The following is a 24,704-nucleotide window of genomic DNA, read 5'->3' on the forward strand; positions in this document are numbered from 1 at the left end:
TGTGTGTGTGTGTGTGTGTGTGTGTATGAGTGTAATTGTATCTCCCAATTAACGGAATGACTTGAAATTTGGAACTTAAGGTCCTTACAATAAAGGATCCGACACACAGATTTTTATGCGCCACACCAGATTTTTGTGATTGACTATTGATAAGGATTACTTTATACAATTATGACTGTTTAGTGAAATGAGTACTTGATATACTCATCTATTTCACTCTCCATGATGAACTGCTAGTTAATAATTTGTTTTTGGACTATTTTGACGACAGTACAGTCTAAATCCGAAAGCGCTTTACACGTGAGTAAAAGTTTTAATAACTATTTTTCAAAAAATTAGACTGTAGTGTCGTAAAAATAGTTCAAAAACGAATACGGACTAGATCTAAATAAAAATATAAATCCAAGTTCCCTTTTCAAAATTGTTTACTCACAACATGTTTCGGGTATATGATGCCATTATTTATTTATTTATTTATTTATTTATTTATTTATTTATTTATTTATTTATTTATTTATTTATTTATTTATTTATTTATTTATTTATTTATTTATTTATTTATTTATTTATTATTTATTTATTTATTTGTTCATCAAGTGATAATTATTGACTTGATAATGGCATCATATACCCGAAACATGTTGTGATTAAACAATTTTAAAAAGGGAACTTGGATATCTTTTTTTATTTATATTCCAGAGTAGCCCTAACGAAAAAAAGACGAATACTGGATCTTTGAAGATGAGAATTCACATTCATAACAAATTGCGATGTAGATTTGGCGCATGGACCCCTTTTGATTCTAACTTATTTTCAATGTCCACGACGCTCGAAATATTAAGTAAACAAATATTTATTAAGCCACGTTTACACCAGAGTTATCAGAAACATATTTTCCACTAATAGTTTCTTCAAAAATGTAAATGTAGTCAATTTTTTCTGTAGAAAACAAGTGAAATGTTGGTGGGCTTCAATTGGCAACAAATTGCAAAAATTTGTTGAGATCTCAGTTGATAACTCTAGTTTAAACGTACGTGGCTTTACAATATTGAAATAAATTTGCAACAAATTGCCGAAATTTGTTGAAATCTCAGTTGACAACTCTAGTGTAAACGTACGTGGCTTTACAATATTGAAAATGATGACTGCATGGTGGCAAGAAATTAGTAGTTGAAATCTTGGATTACTATTGAAATTTCTAGTAACTATAATTAGCTTGTAACTACCTATAACAATTTTTCCAGTATAACTTTTCACTTATACCCTTGAACCGTTGATACACTTTCAAGTGTATATTTGTTTGAAAAGTTGATAGGCTTTCAACTGCTTCCCAGTGGTTTAGTGCAAATAGACTGGCCCTCAATGATGATAAGACTCAGGAGCTAGTCTTGAGTCTCAATCCGCAGAATTCCGCCACAGATACTGTGAAACTGTTGGAGTTTTCCCTGGACAGTAAGTTGACGTGGGAGACTCATAGATCAACTATGCATCAGGCTCAGTAGGGTTGTGTTCTTGTTGAGGAGGCTTGTGATTTGTGTGCCTGACACTTTTGTGCGCCAGGCATACTTTGCCTTTTTTCAGAGTCATATAGCCTATGGAACAATGCTATGGGGACATGCGACCAGTGTGGATAGGGTCCTGTTGCTGCAGAAGCGAGCGGTTTGGGTTGTGGTGGGGGCTGGAAGGATTGATTATTGTAAGCCACTGTTCATCCGGTTGAAAGTGATGACAGTCTTCAATCTCTATATATAAGAGTGCTTGCCGTTTGTGAAGAAAAATCTAGATTCATTCACTTTAGCTAACGAAATTCATGGTCATGTAAAAAGGAGAAACCAGAATATATTCCAGTTAAGAGTCAGATTGGAGCGAACAAGTAGAAGCTTTCCCTCATCTGGTATTAGGTTTTTTAATATGCTACCTAACGAAATAAGGAGCCTGCCCCTTGTGACTTTCAATAGAAGGTTGAAGTCATGGTTGATCTCCAATCCCTTCTATTCTATTAATGAATTCAGGGAGGCCAACCTCAATTCGATGATTGCCAGCTCATCTGTACAGTAATTATTTTATTTATTATATTCGCAAGTTAACCACATTACATTTTTAGGCTATATTAATTTTTCTTAATAACTCAATATTTTCAAGTTCTGAGAGTTTATTGAATGTAATAATTCTATTATATTCGGGTTTTAATCAAATCAAATTCAAAGTTTCTAGTCTATTTATTTTTGAACTGAAAAGTGGACTCAAATCAATTCAAGTGGATAGCATAATCTATCATTTTTATTCATTCATAACTCTACCTTCATTGTATTATCATTCACCCCATCATCATCATCACCTAGGCTTAAAATACTTCTAGAAAGTCGCCTTTGTAAAATAGTAAATAGTAAATAAATAATATCTCTAAGGATTAAAACTTATGAGTATTTTGCATGTATGATTATATTTCCAAAGACTAAGTTTAGTGTATATGTGATGATAATTAAAGTTGATAATATATATGTTATTGTAATAATATGACTTATCTGTAATGACCTAGCCTAATGTACTTGATGTATTTTTTGGCTGCAATAAATCATTGAACTTATACACTTGCTAGTCATTAATTTTCAGTATTTGATTTCTTGGTGGAATGAACTACTTGTTGTAGATTGAAGAATTTTGTTTGGGACTCCATTTCTTCCAACATTTTTTATATTGACATTTTTGTGTTTAGGTAACGTGGCACTGAACGTGGGGCCAACAAAGGAAGGCACTATCAGTCCCATCTACCAGGACAGACTGGCCAGTTTGGGGAAATGGTTGAAAGTGACCGGACCTGCGATCTACAAGTCACGCCCCTGGCTTCAATGCCAGAATGATACGCTCACTTCGAATGTGTGGTACGTTTACAAACTGTTCTGTAAAATTATCGTTTTTAAATTGTATACACTTGAAACTATAGTTCGAGAGATATTACTTTTAACATGTTAAATTATCGTTTTTAAATTGTATACACTTGAAACTATAGTTCGAGAGATATTACTTTTAACGTGTAAAATTATCGTTTTTAAATTGTATACAATTGAAACTATAGTTCGAGAGATATTAACATGAAGAAGGGAAACTAATTTCTTGTAAGCAAGCTCCGCACAATTGGATGCTGACACAAAAGTAGGGAAAATGCTGTTAAGTAGTGGGAGTGATTAGTGAAGGAAAGAGCATTGGGCCTCTCTGTCTTCGAGAAAGAGCCGTGTAAAAAGTAATATCTCTCGGACTATAGTAGAAAATGTTACTCCTTATGAGGTGTTAAATATGAATGGGTATTATCAAAGAATTAGAATAGAGAAACATCTTTGGTACCCATGTTTTCTTTATGGTATTTATTATTCACTTGGTTTTTGGTTCGATTCCTGGTTATACCTAATGCTTGAACATTGAGTTCTTGTCTGAGAATGATCGTTAGGTGATTTTCTATTTCAAGGAATGATTAAATTTCCAGTTTCATCATATTCTCTATCACTATAGAGAAAATATAGCATAAGAAGATATCCCATGGTATAGGTCAATTATGTTCCTAACTTTTAGCTTTCAGTTTTTAGCTCAAGCCGATTACTGTCGACTACTGTCTATTTTTACTATGGTTAATAAAAACATGTACCCAAAAATTGTACACAATTACCCTTTTATTTAAAAACATTTTAAAATGTTAAAGGCCGGTTTCCGAGCTCGGGATTTAGCTAAGTCCTAGACTTTAAACAGCTGGAGTCAGAAAATTGGTTTTCCATAACGGGGCATAGTCGCAGTCATTGTCATAGTTACGTTTGAATTAAATTTCGGAAAACTAGAAAATTGAACACAAAATAAAATAAAGAGAAAATAGTGTAAAGTTTCAGCTATTTTGAATTATTTAGCAATGTCTATTTTCGTCAAGGAAAGACGTTCCCAATTATAGAAATAGGAAAATAAAAACTACGACTACTGTTATAAAAGCTGCGACTACGGCCCGTTTTGGAAAACAAATTTTCTGACTCCAGCTGTTAAAGTCTAGGACTTAGCTAAATCCCTCGGAAACCGGCCCTTAAACATTTCAAATAACTAGTTTCGGCCTACTCTGTCCATTTCAAATTCAAATGCAAAAATAAACAAGTCCGAAACTAGTTCGAAATTTTTTCAAGTTTTAAAATGTATTAAAAAAAGAAGGATACTATATGGTTTTATATTGTTTTTATTAATTTTAATAAAGCAGCCCATACAAGTGAAGTTATTTTTTTTCTATGGTATTTCATGTTATTGGGTTGAGAGTGTAAGAACGGCACAGTATGAGAGACTACCAGCGTCACAGAGCTTTACCAAAACAACTACTAGGACTATCGGCTTGAGTTAACAGTGTAAATTAGAACATAAACGCTCTATACTATGGAATATCTTCTTATGCTATTAACTTCATGAACTAGTAGTTCGGTCTAAAAGATATATCAGACTATAATATAAGGGTATTCCAGTTCTTCATGCAGTAGATTGATGGGTAAATTACTTGAAAATCCTCTATATCATACCTTTTCAACAAATATTGTCGAAAAATACGTCTTTCATGTACAAGATGTTATCTTGTATGCCCTGAATAAATAGATGGATTGATTGATATGATTTTATTAAAAAATGATTCTCGTAACAGTGATTTAAAATAACCATACCTCCCTGTCCAACCCTGTATTAATATCATTATACTTGACATTAGAAGTACACTACAGACGTTTTTTTATTCTCTATAAATATCTGTTATCTAGTAATAATAATTAATATTATTAATATTTTCAGGTACACATCAAAACCTGGAAAAGGCAACCCAGAGATATTTGCTATCGTTCTGTTCTGGCCCAAAGACGGCTACATTGATCTCGGCTGCTTGCACAGCAAGAATGTTGTCAGGGTTTCTATGTTTGGAGTGGACAACTGTTGCGGAGTAAGTTGAAATTCAATTTCAAATATTTTGTATATTTCTTGAATTAACTATTAGTTGTGTAGGATGGTATCACGTATTTCAATTTCTCATTTTTTAATATCATCACATAGTTGAAAATATTATTGAATAGATTAAAATATTATTTTAAAATATTTTTTGAACATGCTCACCTTTGCTCTGACACAAACAGCATGTAAATTAAATAATATATTGTTCTTAAGAAACCAAGATTTTTTTATTTTGACAGGAACTAACTGTATAGAAGTTTATATCTTTATTTCACTGAGTTGTGTTTTTTGTCAAAATAAAAAATGATTTCATTTGATTTGAACCAATGCTAATAAATACTATAATAACTATTAAATAATTGATACTAATAAAACCTACTAGCCTTTGTTCTGATACCGCATGTAAATTTATTGGTCCTGAAGAATGATCTTAGTTTTCTGTGTTGTGATATCGTGAAAATGTGGTACCGGTAGATATCCGTATAGAATTAAAACTATTTTATATTGTCAAACCCACTGATTTATTGAATCCAATTCAGATACTAGTTTCGGTTGTTACAACATTCGCAATCTCTAGTGAATTCTGTTGGATAATTGCCGTTCTCACACTTACCGATTTCTCACCGACAAGACACGACAGAAAGCTCTCCGATTGGCTGATTGTCGATACGCCAACAAACAGCCAATCGGAGAACATTATGTCGTGTCGGCGAGAAACCGGTAAGTGTGAAGAAGGCCAATGGTGTAACAACAGGGGTCGATGTCAAACGAGGCAAACGACAGAAGAGTCCTGCGACAGTCGAGACCAGCGACGGTAGAGACCGGCGACATTCGATGCCAGCGACGGTAGAGGACTCCTGAAAAAGTGGCCTCAAATGTCGCCTGCGTTAGGCGACAGTTGAGGCCACTCTAATTTTTGTACAGCCCCGACAGTCGAGACCTGCGACGGCAGAGGACTCCTGAAAAAGAGGCCTCAAATGTCGCCTGCTTTAGGCGACAGTTGAGGCCTCTCTAATTTCTGTACACTCCCGATAGTCGAGACCTGCGACCGTAGAGGACTCCTGAAAAAGAGGCCTCAACTGTCGCCTGTGCTAGGCTCTCCAGAATGGTAGACAGCACCAAAAGAATATTATCATTTAATTTGTATGGATTTACCAGCAATTGAATAATATCCCATTATTCCTTCCATATTATGAATAAGTATTGCAACTTTACAACTGTAAATAAACCTTAGTTGCTTCATCATAAAAAACGAAATTTTCAAACTCGTAAATACCTTTTTGATACTTTGATGTCAAATTCCAGTTCATGATAGATGTAGGATATTATTCTAGAAATCAATATCCTGTTACAAATCAATAACTTTTATCAATTTCACACATTCACATTTTAAATTTTCTTGCTGCAAGCGAGTCTCTAATTTTTGTACAGGCCCGACAGTCGAGACCAGCGACATTCGAGGCCAGCGACGGTAGAGGACTCCTGAAAAAGATGCCTCAAATGTCGCCTGCGTTAGGCGACTGTTGAGGCCACTCTAATTTTTGTACAGCCCCGACAGTCGAGACCTACGACGGGAGAGAACTCCTGAAAAAGTGGCCTCAAATGTCGCCTGCGCTAGGCGACTATTGAATAATATCATGCCTAAATCATGCCTAATTTTCGTACACTCCCGACAGTCGAGGCCTACGACCGTAGAGGACTGAAAACAGTCTTCTACGGTCGTAGGCCTCGAATGTCGTCGTCTCGACTGTCGCGCCCCCAACAACAGAAACAGAGATTACTTGAGATTGATAATGGTGTAACAGTCGAAACTAGAATCTCAACTTGTTTTAATAAATCAATGGTTTTGATGATTTCAAGTCGTTTTTATTCAAAACTAGGAGGTAACCTGTGCTCCGCGGGGGCCTAATTTAAATCTTGACAAACTGAACACATGACGTAATGAAATCTTGAAAAACTGAAAATAGGCTAATAACCATCCTCGTTGAATTAAGAGACTATATGAAAATTTCAAGTTAATCAGTTCAGTAGTTCAAACGTGATAATGCGTCAAACATAATTTTCCTATCCCGTACGTGTATAAGCCAGTTCTTTCCCTTATAGATTATCAGTTAAAAGATTAGAACAAAGCGTTGAGTGAATAGCTAATTCGCTCTATTGCCAGTTAGTAATCAATATTCCGGAAAATTGCAATAGTTTCTAAAGTCATTCCAAGTCACCAATTCTTTCCTTTATTATATTATTACATACAATATAATTCTCAACTATGAATGATTGGAAAAGGAACGAGAGGCTGAAAGCCCAAGGAAAGGAATAGAATATAGAAATTATAGATTATATAGATTTTCATAGCAGATATCAGTTTTTCGAAAGTATTTTAATTCGTCACTTGTAGCTTAGAACTTATTATTTTTATTTTTAAAAAATGTATCTCCTTTTTTTAGTTTGAGACCAGAGGAAACGGTTTGCGGGTCATCTTCCCAAACAAGGCAGAGACTAGCAATGACTGGGCATGGGCTCTAAGCATATCTTACTCTGATACTTCCGACCAGGAACCTCGCTATGAAACACAAACCGAGTTATAGATTGCAACAATTTTATACTGTATTCTATTTGCTAGTCATGCAACAAGGCATTTTCCGTTAAAATTTGAAATTCTCTGCATAAGATACTCGGGTATTCAACCACATGGAGCTGGGACACTACCTCCGTAAATGAAGCCGTAGTGCATTCGTGTGACGTCAGCACAGGTAGGGCTCCTTCACCAATGAAAACACTAGCTGATATAGATTAGCTGAAATCAACGAATTTTTATTGGCGTAGAAGCCCTACCTGTGCTGACGTCACACTAATGCACTACGGCTTTGTGTACGGAGGACGTGGCTTGTCTAGCGACCTGTTTTTTATTGAAGATGTATTCAATATTCAAATTCAAAATGTTTTTATTGACGTGGACAGTTTTGTTATTGACATGTCATCAGGTGAACATTTTGCATACTCAAAACCAACTTTCACCAACTTTGCCATTATCTTCAGGCTACTTACAACTTGATTTTTAGGCTTCTTACAACTCCAATCCATGCTCTTTTTAGGCGTCAATGGATGCTACCTATTTCTATTCAACTCCTGTTCATGCTGTGATTAATTATCAATGTATTGGTATTACCCATTTCAAAAATGTTCTCATCAGACTTATCTGCAGATCGGCCAATATTATCGTTATGATATAATCTTATTATGGAAATAATTATAATATACACATTCCAAAATATTATGCTCATACCGCTTAAAGGTAGGCGCACACAGATCGCCATCGGACGGACGGCACGCATCGGACGATTAGACTTCCGCATCGTATAGGTTTGCGCACTCCAATTGAAAAGAATGCATCAAATCTAATCGTCCGATCCGTCCGATGTGTGCCGTCCGTCCGATGACGATCTGTGTGCGCCTGCCTTTAAGGAGAACATGGGATTTTTGTAAGTCGACTATTTTTGAATTAGATTTACATTAATTGTTTATCAATTTCAAACCACACATTCCTCAAGTTTTTTTCCTCTTATGTATATAAATCTTAGTACATGTTTCTCTACTCCTCTTATTTCTTATTTAATCAGAAAAATCCATCCGATCAGCTCAAAATTTACTGAATTTAGTTTCACTCAAAGTAGTTGAATTAAACTTTTTCTCTTATTGTTTCAAATTTTTCCTCCTGCAATTAATTTCTTCTTTGTGTGTGACCGGCTAGCTCTGTATTATTCTGTAATAATTGAATACCCATGACAGTGTTTCCCTTCCTTATTTCAATATTAATTTTTTCACTATAATGTCTTTGTAATTTCAAATTAAACTGTATGTAATTGCATTTTGTGAATAGAATTTCTCTAATGAAGATTTTGTTTAGTGTGTGACGTGTAGTTACATTAGTTGTTTTGTTTGTTTTTTAGTTTTATCAAGTGATGCATTTTTTCTCAATTTTGTTATTAGTTCTTATCTGATTTTATGTTCAATAATAAATATGTCAACTAGTTGTTTTTCATTCAATCTTAACTTTATGTTTACCGTTTCTTTCATATCTGATTTAATAATTCAATACCTGAATTATTATGTTTCTCAAATTATCAGTTCAAGGTCCGGTTTCACAAAAGCCTGTTAAATTTTAACCGTGATTGATTCCAGGAGAACCAATCATAGAAGGTCTTTTTTATAAGAAAATTCTCGTGGAATTAATCACGGTTAAAATTTAACAGGCTTTTGTGCAACCGGCACTGACCATTTCAACTGAAGTATCTGCATGAGTTCATCTAGTAATCATCTTAGTATAGAAATTCATGTACTAATTAAATTAATGAAACTAAGGAAGACTTTTAAGACTAGATTGAAGCAAATACGTAGTTAATGAAAAACAAACTTTTATCCATCTTATTGTGCGTTGAACAATAAATAGCCAACAGCGATTGTCTGGAATATAATGTGCCACTTTTGAAGACAGGGAATCATATTGATAAGTCAATAGAATTGTAACTACAAAAGAGGAAAGTGAAGCAAATCCTGCAGCTATATTAGCAGATGACCCACAAAAATACAGTGAACAATCATGTATTGGCCTCCATCAGGACGTTCATATAGCCTACCTGAGGTAGTACCTATAGATAGGAAGTCCTCCTATCTCCATCTTATTGGTTTACTTTTGCTCCACATGATAGGCTTGAATTTAGTTCACTGCTGTCAGGTCTCTCTAGAACTTGGAAGCAAAAAAAGTATCTAATTATATAATAAATGTACAAAAATTGTCAAATCTCATGTCAAATTTGATTTGAAGTCAAATGCAACCGATTTCAAGTTCTTTTCTTCAATGGTTATTGAGATATTCTGAAAAGTGTACATTTCTTGGAATAATAATATTGTAATATCTTAATAACCATTGAAGAAAATAGCTTGAAACCGGTTGCATTGGTCTCCAAATCAAATTTCACATAAAATTTGTCCATTTTGGAACATATTAGTTGAGGTTCTATTGCTGTGAAGCTCTAGAGAGGCCTGACAGCAATGAACTAAATTCAAGTCTATCAAGCGAAATGTCAGGACATGGCTAAATCAGTTTTTGTGGCACTTAAAATGTTCGAATCTTGGGTGAAATTTGATTTGGAGTCCAATGCAACTGATTTCAAGCTCATATCTTCAATGTTGATGAATGCAGGGGTATGGCTCACAGGGGGGTGGTGGGTTGGACGCAGACTGCATCCTTAAAATTCCTGCGGAGGGGGCTGAAAATCAAATATTGGGGGTCCTAAAGAAAGGTTAGCAAAAAGTTGATTTTTCTCCAAATTGTTTTGGGGAGAGGTGGGGTTAAATTAGTGCTCTTGTTGTTTTTTACTTTTATTGTGAAATGACGCCATCGATCCCACAAGTGTGGGTAATGGATGAAGTAGAAGGTATAAGGGGTTGTTCACCCCTGATAAATGGGATACTATGATTCAAAAATGAGCACAACTCTACAATACAATTGATATTACAATAATTATTGTAATATCTCAATTTTGTACAATAATTATTGTAATATCTCAATAACCATTGGCTAAATAATATTTTGGTAGCATCGAAATGGTCAGTGCTTTTAGTAAGGGAGTTGTTTTATTTTCTGACTCAAAATTCTACAAAATGATTGTAAGTTCTCCAGATTTTTGTGATTTATTTATAGTGGTATATTCTTTTTTATTCAGTTTTATAACGATCAAATTTTCTAAATACCTGTGGTGCCAAAAATAGACTAATATTATACCAGTGAGAGATAAAATGGATTAACTTAAGTAGTTTGAGTAGATAGCGTGGAAGCTACATCCCTTCTTCACTTTTTATAACCAAACAAGCTCAAGTTGCCAAGAAGTTTGTTCATTAATTAGATGCCGAGTGACGTACACTGTCTACAGTTTGCATCAAGGCGGCTCATCTTATGTAAACTCTACTACTTATAAATGCATTCAAAACTATGCATTTAACCTTCGCCTTGCAATATTCCTTATTGGAATGTTCAGAGCTCCGTCGGCAGGTGACTAATCAAAGGCTGCTCTTTTAGAAAGAGAGGGGAGTTCTAGAAGCAAAGGTAGGATGCGCGCGATTGTCTTTTCTTTTATCATCCGGAAATTCCAGACAGCCTGGAGTGTGAAGACAGTGGGAGAGAGAGAGAGTGAGCGACAGAATGGATTGACTGAAAGGAGAGGGAATGACAACTCTTGAATCTTGACCACCAACGAGAATCAAGCATTCGTTTTCCTTCGTAGTTCGTACATAACTGAGACCACACACCATCGAGAGAGTCCATACCTCCGTAGTTGGCACGTTTGAAAGGTGATTTACTCAGTTTTAATTTGAAGTTCGTGTTTCTCCTGCTTATTATTTAAAATTCTATAATGTAACTAAGTGAAACAAAGTTTTAATTAACCAGAGTATAATTTGTTGTGACACCTGAGTTTATAAAAAGTGAAATGACCTTGCTTATTGGATTTTTTGCGGCATAATATTAACAAATTGGTAAGTTTATAAGTGGAATTGATATTTTCGGATGAAATAAAAGCCACATTTGAATTTTAAAGGTTTAAATGCGACGCACGGTTATGTTTTCAGAACTTGTCAAACGCAGACAACTTTCGACTTTGATTTTTCTACAGTTATTTTGGTGTTTGCAATTTTAATTAATTTATTAACTAATTCTTTTATTGAGAAAAACTTCCAATACATGTATGATTTCCAAGCTCATATTCATTACAGTACGGTAATAAAGTTAACTTTGAAAGTTTAAAACAAAACTTTATTGGTTGAAGTTTGTCTGGACGTACCGTAGTTGTGGCAAAATATATTTGTAAAAATTTGATTTATACAATTATTTCTAAGCTTTTTTCAATACAGAAGATATAAATTAAATTTGTAGAAAAATTTTACAACCTAACCTAAATGTTGGATGACAGGTACTTACATAACCTCAATCATTCAAAACTGAAGTAACAGTAACAACCAGCAGCGTTTACAATCTATTCGTATTTGTTTTCATTTTACAATATTTGTTTCACACTTTGTTTTATTTCAAAAAGTTTTATTATTTTCTCCAAATTGTGGTGAGTTCATTTACAGAGAATCAGTTTGCAGATATTTGTAAAGTTTCTTAGAAGTTGAAAGTTTGAAGCAACAGGTCATTGGAATATCTGCAAATTATATCTTTGTATTTAAACATAGACAAAAAATGTTGAAATTTTCAAGGTAAAATGTAAGAGTCGACTTTTTTATACAATGATGGCTAGTATTTAATATTGACTAAGCTTTATCCTCAAAATGCCTACAACCAACTCATTGTATTTTTAAAAATAAGGCTATACTGATAGCCTAACACCTTTCTACTGCCATTGTTTTGTTTCTTGTGAATGACAACCGTTACAGTAGTCTATGATATTCACTAAAATCTACAGTTTCACCCATCACTGATCTCTTGGTTTTTTCTTTTTGCCTCTCCGAAACTTTGTAGGGTCAAAACCCTTACCTCTCCCAATAAGTTTAGCTAGATTATTTGGTTTAAGTGAAGACGCTGAGCCCCCATACCTGTCTTTTGGTTTTAATCGATTAAGTAACTTATGTTATTCTGAACACCATTTTTTGTTTTTTATTTAGTACTGTGTTACTGTTACTCTTTTTCAGAATCGAAATGCTACGAATACTTTTCGCAACAGCCGTGGCTGTACTAGCCACATTAGTATTGTACATTCCCGGACCCACTGAAGCTTGTAACGAAGCCGTTTGTGCCAGTATAGTCAGTAAATGCATGATCACACAATCATGTAAATGCGACCTGAAGAACTGTTCTTGTTGTAAAGCATGCTTCAGTTGTCTCAGTTATTTGTATAGCGAGTGCTGTTCGTGTGTAGGTAAGTAAAAAATTATTCTTCAATATTTTTTTAACAAACCAACTGAGTAGTTACAATCATAGTTTATTTGACTTCCAACGGTTACACCGATTTTCAGCTCAAGTAGTGTGAGAAAATACAAAATTCAAGTTGTTACCAAATTATAGCTGCTTATTCCGAGAATGTTATGTTATGTATGAAAGGACGGATTCAAGGATCCAAAGATTCAAAGAACCCCACACGTCAACCGAAACTTGTGTTTCCCAACCAAGTAGGCTACACTAGTTGGGCAAACCAATACCTGTGTCCTTTACAAGATCCAGGAGTTTTTCCTTATACTAACATCCCATCATCACCTGGTTGCTTGCAGCCAAACAGAGCCCTCCTCCTTGCCCCTAATCTCTCGCAATCCAGTGTGATATGCTTGGCAGTCTCTTCAGACTGATTGGTCCTCGTGACCTACGTGAGTTCCACTCCTGGCTATCTTTGTAAGACTTTCTGCTGAGGAAAAGGTCGCCAAATCGCCTCTAGGGCGCCTGGCTACCCTCGACTCAGCCTCTTGACCCACATTTGGGCTTGGAGTTTCATCCATCTCTGATCTCTTGGGTTTTTTATTTTTCTCCCTCTAAAACTTTGCAGGGTCAAAAGCCTCACCTCTCTCAAGAAGTTTAGCCTGAATGGCCGCCCTTCTTTGAGCAGTGGTGAGGTTTGGTCACAGTATACATACAGTATGGAAACTTGGCTAGTACCCTGACCCTGAAATCCGCTATCTTGTTAGGAAGCACCCCATTGTAATAGTATTGATGGCAGGTTCGGATCACTTTAATGATCCGGATCAATTGATCTCATTCACTGCCATGAGCCAATCAGAAGACCAGGATTGGAACTTCCCAAGGTCACGTGACGTTTTTAGTATTGGCGTCATGTAAAAAGCATTGGTTAGATGGGCGATTGATTACAAGTTTCCTTTCTGTACTTATTCTGTGCTTTGGTCTCTCCACCCGCTGTTTGGTTGCTCTATTGCATCCGCAAGCATTTCTGCAGATTCTTGCTTTTCTGGACTTCTGAGTTGCTCATCCCACCTCTCCAGTTGGGATGGTGTTATTGAGCTTACGTCATCCATGTCGTGATCAGTGGAAGCCTTCTCAGTGTTGGTGGCCTCTGCATAAGAGTGCAACGGAATCTTCTGTGTTCCTGAAGCACCTATTTCAGATTGAAGAACCTACCCGATGGGTTTGAAGGCAATGCAACTTCTGGAGTTGCCTTGGGGTTTGGTTTGCTCATGTGGCTCCCACGAACAGCTAGGGAAGTGGAGTCAACCCAGACAGAGCCCCGCATGTCCAGGCAAAGCTAAATACTATATGAGGGCGCTGGGATCTTGCAGGCACCGTTAGAAACACCATATAAAAGCACCACCCTTCAGCACGGTCCACATCACACCTTGGGTTAGCCTAAGAAGAAGTAAGAATATGGCCAAGGAAGGCCGACAGATAGAAAAAGAAAGAATATCACAAAGCTTTGTCAGTGGAAATAGTTCTATTCTAGAAATTAAAAGTTCCGAAGCATATTAAGAAGGAGAATAAGGGCGTTGGAAAAGGGGTCCCTTTCAGTCGCCTCCTACGACAAGCAGGGATACTGTGGGTGTATTCTGGTTTTCAACAAATTCTTGACTACAATGTTCGACTCAAAGCTCCCCCAACCCACAGGGGGAGAAATAGAAACTATTGAAGGAATGGTATGGTGCGGATACTCGAGCGTATATGTCTGGCCACTATTTTTACGTTTCACATGTCACGTTGACAACTGTTTTATCTCATTTCCCTCATTTGTAGGTTGGATTGTACCTTCAAAATTGAATCCAAAAGTCGAACATGTTCAACATCTAAGAAGGGTCTACATTGGCATAGTGGATCCAAGTCTCTATTCTTGTAAACTTCACTTCAAGTTGGCAAAATACATTCATTTCATACAGAACTTGAATTCAAGTAAACTTGACTAATGTAAATGCCCCTTAATCGATTAAAGACGTTTGACTAGAACCATCTCTAATACAATACTTGTGCATTTTAATGTGTTTATTGCAGACATGTGCCCTAAACCAAACAACACCAGGAACGCTCTGAGCAAGAAGAGTCACGTGGAAGATCTGCCAGAAGCCATTCCCAACCTGTTCCAGGTGTTGACAGCCGAACCAGACTCACAACAGCGTTGGCTCACGTTCACCTTCCCCGTCGACTTCGACATCAACATTTTCAGGCCGAAATTCGAGAAAGAAATCAAATATTCCACAAGTAAGTCACTATTGAAAAATTGCAGAGTCTATTAATAGTCGTTTACAAGTTTTAACGTAACTATACGTAGTTCTAACGTAACTAAGTTAACGTAACTATATTACCTGGTGGTTTAAACTCGAGATGTAACAGATTTTAATATAAACGCAATATTATAATTTTAAGGCCCATATGCTTTGGAAATTTTTGTCAATGTCGGTAAGTGCCTGAAAACAATTTGCAAACACAGGCAGCGATCAAAGCGGTCTTAGAAGGATATAGATATCTTGAGATTTAGATGTAGATACCTAAGTCCTCTCTGACCGCTGATCTGTGTGTCCAGGCCCTGACCGACACCAACACGACTTCTGTAAAAAGGCATCAACTATGTCAGCCTGTTATCGGCCAACATGTATCTCATAGCACAATGATCGTAGTATGTGAAAACGGTCAATCAATCAATGAACCTCTGTTGTTTTGTTTAGTCACTAGTGAGTTCCAAGTTGTAATGGCAGTGGAGAAAGATAGAAGAACAGCGTTGCCGTGACACTGCCTTTTATAGAAGGATACTGGTATATCTGATGTGATATCAACTGTTCATCTTTGCCCTGTCGAATGTTGGACAAGGATAGCAACACTAATGTAATCAAATACTGTCATTATAACGTGGACCTCACTGTAGACATGGCAGAACAAGAAGTGGACCCAAAGACATAGTGACTGTTCTGTGGCCTTCATTTTTCAATACATGTCGTGGAGTCTTGTTGACTGAATGCTTTTGAATGTCTTTGTTTTAACAGTATATTATATTCTATTCAATCATTGCAATATATCAAATCCAATTTTCTCTGTGTTGCTAGATCGGTCTCAATTATTGTAGTTCTCAATCCATAATATTCAATTTATCTATATTCCGAGAGATATTACTTGTTACACGGATCTTTCTCGAAGGCAGAGGGACTCGATGCCCTTTCCTTCACTAATCACTCCCTCTACCCAACAGCATTCTCCCTACTCTTGTGTCAGCATCCAATTGTGCGCATCATGCTTACTCCTCTCCACTACTATGTCCATGCCACAAACTGTGCAACGAGAAATTCTTTATTGATTGATATGATAAGTATACATTATATAAATGATAGGGAGAGGAAAAATAAGGTAACCTTGTGCTATTCCTCTCCCCAATTTAGATATGGTTACACATAGTCCGAAATAGGTTAAGTATTGTAGCTCTTCACTTCGCAAAATTTTCAGACCACTAATATGTTCACAAAGTAAATTTTCAAATTTAGATGCTTCAAAACAAAAGATAGAACAGATATTTCACATTATTATCACTTGAATAGAAAAGATTCATATATTAAAGAAATAATTTTGAAAAAGAACCGAAAAAACAAACTTAAATCTAGAAGCACAGCTGTATATATTTTAAATTAGTGTCAAATGATATGTTAGTGTTAAATTCGTTACTCCTCTTCGTGTTAGGGCTGTGTAAAGGCTAAATAAAACTTTTTACTTGTGATATTTTTTAAAGTTTTTTGGTTTGTATATCATCAAGCTATCAAAATGAAAAAGTTTTCTCAGGAAAACATTTTTTTTAGATCATTACTTTTTGAGATATGAGCGACTGAAGTTTGAATTTTTGGGACAGAACATTAATTCAGATTCGGTACGATATAAATCCATGAGATTTAGATTTAGAGGATAGATTCTTCATGGTATTGTTGATCTAGTAAAACAAAAATTTTCTGAAAATATTAATTTTTGGAAAAGCTATTCAATTTACCAAAAATAACTCAACTAAGAGTTATTTTTGGTTATTTTTAGTAAATCGAATAACTATCTTAAAGATTGATATTTTCAGAAGAGTTTTGTTTTAATAGATCAACAATACCATGAAGAATCTATTCTATAAATCTCATGGACCGAATTTGAAATTTTCTGTCCCAAAAATTTAAACTTTAGGTGCTCATATCTCAAAAAGTAATGATCAGAAAAAAATGTTTTCCTGAGAAAACCTTTTCATTTCGATAGCTTGATGATATGTTACAAATCAAAAAACTTCGAAAAATATCACGAGTAAAAAGTTTATTTTTAGCCTTTGCACAGCCTTAAAAGTAATATCTCTCGGACTATAGATCGCTTTCAATTTCAATGTTTATTTTTTATGTTATCTCTGTTGCTAGACTTGGCAGAACAAGAAGTGGACCCGATCAAGGACATAGTGACGTTGAACTGTTCAGTGGCGTTCATGTCACAGTGCATGTCGTGGAACAAATGCAAGGCCAGCTGTCAGTCAATGGGCGCCGCCTCCTATCGCTGGTTCCACGACGGATGCTGCCAGTGTGTGGGCGACAAGTGCATCAATTATGGCATCAATGAGAGCAGGTAATACATTGGGTTATGGCACCTGATTCACTTCTTATTGTCAGTGACAAGTGCATAATTATACCCACAGTAGAACCTCTATAAATCGTGGTTGACGGGACCACACGTTTACTACACATTATGGAGGGTAGGAATTATAGTGGGTGAGAAGGAGAGGAGGAGGAGGAGGAGGTGGTGGAGTAGGCTAGTCATGAAGGTTGAAGAAGAAAAAATAATATGAACTATGAAATGTTGAATAATTTACTGAGTAAAGAACAATCATGGATGATATATTATAGATAAAAAATAATTTCAAAAAATTCAAAACGTTGATAGATTGAAACATTGATAGATTGAAATTGACAGCATTTCCTTTATAGTTAGATTCCCACTTATTAGTGTCCGGTTAGTAAAATAATTCTTCTGAATGTACCTAGAATGTATTCTAGGTACCTTGATTCTTCTTATGAAATGGGATATCCACTAAAAAATTTACTGCTCACCAATAACTAAAACTATTATAATAGTTACTTATAGTTACTCTCGTTACTTATAGCTTGCGATTGCTCTCACTCAGATGCGGTTGTGGACTGCAGCTCTCGTTAAAGAACAGCTATGTGTGCTGTAGATGACCGATCTGCCGCGTTGGACACTAAATGTTTGCTTCAAAATAAACTACAGCCCTATTCTGGTTTCCTTAAGATAGCTCATGTTAATGCACAGTCTGTTGGTGGTCACATTGACGAATTCAGGTGTATTTTTGAGTCGAATCAGTGCGATGTGGTCCTGGTGTGTGAAACATGGTTGAAGCCATTTGTGTCGTCACGAGGAGTTGATTTGGATGGTTACACTCTTGTTAGGAACGACCGATTGCATAAGGGTGGAGGAGGAGTGGCGGCATATGTTAGAAGCGAATTGAAGCCAGTCTCGAAGTTCAAATCTGATACATCTAGAGCTAATAAGCCAGAATATTTGTTTTTAGAAATAACTGTTTCAAGACAGAAAATTTTGTTAGCTGTCTGTTATAGACCGCCTCACATAGGCTTTATGGACGAGTTTGAAGAGGGTTTTACGCAGTGTATGGCCAATTATAACCATGTTATTGTTATGGGAGACTTCAACACAGACTTGTTAGGACCGGCTACTTTTGACAGAACACAACTGACGACAATATTTGACTCATGCAACCTGACTCTGCTCCCTCTGGAGGCCACCCACCATACGGCTACATCCCATACCCTCCTTGATCTAATAGTAGTCTCTAATCCCAAATTGGTAAGAACTCATGGACAGATCCCAGCTCCCGGACTTTCTGGACATGATCTAATATATTGCGTGTACACCATTAAGCCCCCCAAAATGAAGCCAAAAATAATCAAGTATTATGACTAAAAAAACATAGATAGTACAGCATTATTCCAAGAGACAATTCACATACCCTGGGAAGGAATTTACTACACTAATAATATCAATAACATCCTTTTAATAATAGTCAATAATCTACAATATCTCTTCAATAAATATGTTCCCTTGAGGAAAAGACGTGTCACCAGGACACTAGCTCCATGGATTACTCAGGATATTAAACAATTAATGAAAGAACGAGATAGACTATGTACACTGGCCAGACGAACACACAATACAAATACTTTTGACGAATACAAAGCAAAAAGAAATAGATGTAAACAGTTAATTAGAAATTCCAAAAGTCAATATTTCAAAAATTTGTTAAACTCTAATAGATCAATGGCTTCCAAATGGCGCGCTTTAAAGTCTCTCGGGGCAGGCAAGGATAAGTCCAAGTTGGTGGTCAGACATACTGTTGAAGAATTGAACTGTCACTTCTCTCAGGTTCCGGTGAGTTTGGATTTGGCCTACGAGTATTCCAATAATTATGAGGTGTTACGGTGTGATGATGAGTTTCACTTGGCAGCAGTAACGCAGATGGATGTCATTAGATCAATCTGTGATATTAAGTGTAATGCTGTCGTCGCCGATGCACTTCCAGTGAGATTCATCAAACTAATTCTGCCTCTCATTTCTCCGTTTATCACACATTTATACAATACTTCATTTATGACCTCCAGCTTCCATCTGCATTCAAATTTTCCATGATCATTCCATTCAACAAAGTTCCTGATCCCACTTCTCCTTCTGATTATCGGCCGGTCGGCATACTGTCTGTCTTGTCTAAGGGTCAGGAGAGGCTTGCTCATAAGCAAATAAGTGGCTATATTACTCGGAAAGGAATCATCAGCGAACATCAGTCTGGATTCCGAGGAGGACACAGCACCACATCAGCTTTGCTCTGTGTCTCAGATGACATTCGAATGGCTATGGATAGGAGACAGTCTACACTGATGGTGTTGATTGACTTGAGCAAGGCATTCGATTGTATCTATCACCCGCTGCTTTTGAAAAAACTGAAAAATTATGGTTTTTCTGAGAGTAGTGTGGCATGGGTGAGGTCATACCTTCTTGACAGACAGCAGTGTGTTCGATTGGACAGCACGTCTCGATGGAGGGTGGTCAACAGGGGGGTACCTCAGGGTTCAGTTTTGGGACCACTATTGTTTAGTTTGTATGTAAATGACGTAACTGACCGACTCAGACACTCCAGATATCATCTTTATGCAGACGACCTACAGATTTATAGACATTTCAAGACTGATAACTTTGGTGAAGCAGTTACTCTTATGAATGAGGACCTGACTGCTGTCTCACTCTGGACAGCACAACATGGATTGAAAATTAATGAATCAAAATCCAAAACAATCGTTATAGGTAATAGAAGACTTTTGAGCCAACTTGACTTTAACCATGGACCTTTCATCGAAATTAACTCTCATAGACTGGATTATAGTGAAAACATTACAAACTTAGGACTTACATTTAACAGACATCTAGACTGGACTGAACAAGTGACAAAGACTTGCAACAGGGTCTTTGCAGGCATTCACTCACTGAAGAGAATTGGAGCTGTTATCCCCTTACGGGAGAGAATAATGCTTGTGAAGACCTTGATATTTCCGCATTTCCATTATGGAGATGTGGTCATACAGGACATGACAGTGACTCTTTCTGAAAGACTGCAAAGGGCTCAGAACTACTGCGTGAGATTCGTCTTTGGTCTTGAAAGGGACGTCCACATAAGCCCTTACATCACTCAGATGGGTATTTTGAAGCTTCGAGACAGCAGAATTTATCATGTGCTGATGCTCCTCCACAAGGTTCTGGCAACTGGGTCTCCTCTCTACTTGAGTCAGAAATTTCAATTCCTCGCAGGAATCAACAGAAGAGATACGAGGCATGGTGCGAGCCTGTTGAGCATTCCCATCCATCGCACTGTGACATATAATAGGTCGTTCTGTGTGACCGCTTGCAGACTGTGGAATAGCTTACCCGCATCTTTGAGGAGTGTGGAGAGGCGGACACTGTTCGGCGCGGAGGTCTTGGCGTGGCTGAGGGAGGGCGATCGGGGCATAGGATGAGGAGGTGTGTATGCGTGGTGTGTTTGCTTGTGTGAAAGGTGTGTGTTTGCGTGAAATTTTCTTGTTTCTTGCTTAAAAATTTAAAAAAAATTTCCTATAACTCTATTTTCTAACTTTTTTTTTATTTTCTTTCAGTCTTAAATATATTCTACTAAATTGAATGAAATTGTTTTTGTTTTTTTTCAATTATTGATTTATATTACATACATATATATATATATTTTTTTTTTTCTATCATATTACTTATTATTATATTTAAGAGATTATTTCCTTATGTTTTGATGTAGATGCATTAGAATTGTATAGGAGGGTTAAGTGGGAGAGAGGGCCGGCTGCGCCCTAACGTCGCCCTCCAGGTTAAAATAAAGGCAGCCTATCTATCTATCTATAATCTGAAAAATAATTGTTTGGACTGTTCTGTTGCACCACTTCTTTATATTAAAACCGTTTTGGGCTTGACCCTGTGGTTCTTTTTTGAAAGTTGTGTAATCCTATACTATTAAACGAGCAACTTCTGTTTATATGTTTGTATTTTATCGGATCTCGAAAACGACTCCAACGATTCTCACGAAATTCAGAACATAATAGGTTTATAATATACAGATTCGATTGCACTAGGACTCATCCCTGGGAAAACTCACTGAAGTACATTAAAAAGATAATTATCATTCATCCTGGGAAAAACAGCTGATAATAATTATTTCGTCGTCTGTTGGTAATGGAAGTGAGTGAGCGGGTTCTTGTGTGTGGGACTGTGTCAAAATTATGACTCAACTGTTGAACTTTTGTAATCATACAATCAGGTACTTAGTGCCGGTTGCAAAAAAGCTTGGTTATTCCTTATCATGATTGATTCCAGTAGAACCATCTTTTTGAAATGGTCTTCTCTGATTTGGTTCATGTGAAGTTAATCAGGATCGAAATTCAACCGGCTTTTGTGCAACTGGGCCTTTGTGAGGGAAATTTTTGCATTCCTCTGGGAATTAATCTCAATTTACTGTGATTAGATAGAACATTTCTGTATGAATGTTATTATAATTTCTTCTTTCTTAATATAAAATTTGTTATGCTTTTGTATTTCAGAGCGAAGCTCGGTCCCCTATATTACTATAATAAAGGAAAGAACTGGCTTATACACGTACGGAATAGGAAATTCATGTTTGAAGCATCATCATGTCTGAGCTACCCAACTGATTAACTTGAAATTTCTCATATAGATTCTTAATTTACAGAGGATGGTTATAGGCCTATTTTAAACTCTTCAAGATCTCCTCTACTCTTCTCTCACTCGGTCAAGCTTCCAGTTTGTCACGTTTTAAAATAGACCTTTGCAGAGTATAGTTTACCTGTTAGTTCTGAATATAGTTATTTGTGCAACTAGTGCGCAAAGTGACAGTTTGCTGCACCGAAAGAAACGTTTACGCCCGAGCCGTAGGCGAGGGCGGAATGGTTTGTTGAGTGCAGCAGAGGAACTTTGCGCACGTATTTCACATTAAGTTTTTCCTACAGTTACCATTGAATATGAAAAGTGGGTAATTATGGGTAAAATTGCCTGAAATGCATCAAATGTTTTTCTGTGTAATTTTATTATTGATAAAAACATTAATCCTAAAATCCTAAAGTCCTCGTTGTCCTTGGTTATAATATATAATGTAATAATTAGCGCGTTGTGCTTGGTTGCACCTCTGCTCACTATAGCAGCCACAGCAGTCACTGTTACCAACTTCATTTTGATTTTGCTGCACTGTTGCTCCATATAACCTACTAAGTATTTTGCGTTGCCATGTTGCAAATCTGGAGTGCAGAAAAATTTTTCCCGCACTAGAGCGGAAAAGTGATTCTTTGCGTTCTGTAATCAGTGCAGCAATGGCCACTTTTCAACGTAACTGTAGGAAAAATAAATGATTGATTGACTTACAATTTCTCATATTATTTACAGGTGTCTACAGTGTCCACTCTCCAAAGAAGTGATCATCCCAGAAGAAGCCCTGGATTACGGAGAAGAAGATGAAGTTATCGAGTCCGAAGCTTTAGCATCATAATAAGTATAACACTCCTGTTTATTCTAACCAGGACCTCCTATATATCACCTACAGGAGGCCTTGATCATACATCACTTTCCCAACGTCACGCATTCAATCATCAATCATATTCATATTTTTAGACGTATATTCTCGTAGGAACATCTTGCTCAAAAATTAGTGTGTATTATTAGAAATCGTGTAGATAACAATTTTATTTTTCATTGTATTTAGACACTCGACCCAATATGCCATGATTGATCACATTTAAGGTGTGGTTTGGCCCACATATCAGCATCAGAGTCAGTGACCGGTACAGTGAAAATATAATTCCTATGAGTTCTAATGGGTCCATTCTCACTCAGCCCGGTCGGACTAGTATGAACAGTCCCATTAGAACTTATGGGAATGATATTTCTCATTGTACCGGATACTTTCACTGATACTGATTTGTGTGAATCCCTATTTATTATCAATGCTCTCTTGATATTTTATTTGGTTGACCTCCATTTAGAATTTATTATAGTAGATTCTATAGATATTAGATCTGTGATTGTGCCATTCTTAATTTCTATGATGTATACAGTTACATTGAACTTGATGTGTATTTCTGTGTGGAAATGTTTTTCCAAATTTTTAACATTCAATTTTTTTGTTTAATCTTCAATTTGATCTTGAAATTACCTACTTAATAGCTTATAGTTATTTTCATTTTATTTTATAAAGCATACTGTAAAATTGTATCTTGTATATCAACTTGAAAGTAATTTAAGCTTTCACTTTTCAAAATAGATTGTAAATTTTATATTACTGTGCATGAATTAAGTAGTATCCCTTGACATGTTTGAGTTTTTCGTGTTTCAAGTTTCTATTATCTGAATAATACTCTTGTGAAACTGAATTGGAAAATATTTGAATCAGTTCAATCTTATCAATAAGATTAAAAGTATCAATTAGTTTAAATTAGATTAGATCAATTAAATCAATAGATTATTTTAATTAAATCAATAGATTTAAATTATCAATAAGTTTATCAAGTCAAAACCTGTTATCCAGTTTCAAATTTCATATTATTTGTTTCTTCTCCAAGAAACATAATTGATGTTTTATTTCATGACTTTCTTAGAAATATGAAATATTCTAATTGAACTCAATTCTGCCAAATCCAATATTGCTGATGTAATATACGCATATACAAATCGTCATGTATAAGTAAGATCTTTTGTAATATTTTTATATCTCTTTACAAATAAATTATTCTACTTAAAATCTTGCCAGTTCGTTTAATTTTGATCAACTTTTGAGAATTGCTATCATACTCACAAATCCCATCCCCTATCTCCAAAGTACTATCTAGTTCAAGTTTCCCATAAATTACATCTATATCACTTCTATATAATAAACATGTATGGTCCAATGCAAAGAGAAGAGACACGGCGCCACATCTGTTCAGATTGTGTTAAACCTTTATATAGGAGTGGAAAAAGTCATTGCCATAAAGCAACTCCTATGTGAATTGAACCTTAGAAACCTTTTTTGCCAATAATTAGTAACTAGACAATAAATTGAAAAATACAACGTTTGTTTTTATTGTCACTTTTCTGTATAGGGCTACTTCAATCAATCAATTTTATTGGAAAATAATTTTTTTTACAATGTTGGGTCCTGCTAAACCCATGGGTTTTTCAGCAGGTGCCATATCAAACAAAA

General features: G+C 35.9%; 2 protein-coding genes across 4 annotated transcripts in view; both read left to right on the plus strand.

The window, feature by feature from the left end:
• Positions 1-8,992, plus strand: part of LOC111057905 (alpha-L-fucosidase) — a 29,719-nt gene extending 20,727 nt beyond the window's left edge. The window contains exons 8-10 of the mRNA XM_039431305.1: positions 2,717-2,882; positions 4,801-4,945; positions 7,398-8,992. Of these exons, the coding sequence (XP_039287239.1) occupies positions 2,717-2,882; positions 4,801-4,945; positions 7,398-7,538 (452 nt within the window). The 3' untranslated portion in view covers positions 7,539-8,992. The remainder of the gene's footprint in view (positions 1-2,716; positions 2,883-4,800; positions 4,946-7,397) is intronic.
• Positions 8,993-10,941: 1,949 nt separating this feature from the next.
• On the plus strand, positions 10,942-24,267 carry LOC111057906 (protein twisted gastrulation). Of its 3 annotated transcripts, none has more exons than XM_022345379.2 (5): positions 10,942-11,301; positions 12,640-12,866; positions 14,930-15,136; positions 17,302-17,503; positions 22,913-24,267. In XM_022345379.2, exons 2-5 carry the CDS (start codon positions 12,647-12,649, stop codon positions 23,013-23,015), a joined length of 732 nt encoding a protein of 243 aa, XP_022201071.1. In that variant the 5' UTR covers positions 10,942-11,301; positions 12,640-12,646; the 3' UTR covers positions 23,016-24,267. The 3 variants fall into 3 exon arrangements, with proteins under 3 accessions (XP_022201071.1, XP_022201068.1, XP_022201069.1); XM_022345376.2 differs by having other exon boundaries at positions 11,090-11,484; XM_022345377.2 differs by lacking the exon at positions 10,942-11,301 and adding an exon at positions 11,926-12,065.
• The last annotated feature ends 437 nt before the right edge of the window (positions 24,268-24,704 follow it).

Source organism: Nilaparvata lugens, chromosome 6, assembly GCF_014356525.2.
Source record: "Nilaparvata lugens isolate BPH chromosome 6, ASM1435652v1, whole genome shotgun sequence".
Classification (NCBI taxonomy): domain Eukaryota; kingdom Metazoa; phylum Arthropoda; class Insecta; order Hemiptera; family Delphacidae; genus Nilaparvata; species Nilaparvata lugens.

What these genes read in the sequence shown, in the direction of transcription:
- LOC111057906 (XM_022345379.2), top strand. Translation starts at nt 12,647, where the DNA reads ATGCTACGAATACTTTTCGCAACAGCCGTGGCTGTACTAGCCACATTA. An exon ending in CGAGTGCTGTTCGTGTGTAG is followed by an intron (nt 12,867 to 14,929) that starts GTAAGTAAAAAA and finishes TGTTTATTGCAG; the next exon opens with ACATGTGCCCTAAACCAAAC. An exon ending in TATGGCATCAATGAGAGCAG is followed by an intron (nt 17,504 to 22,912) that starts GTAATACATTGG and finishes TATTATTTACAG; the next exon opens with GTGTCTACAGTGTCCACTCT.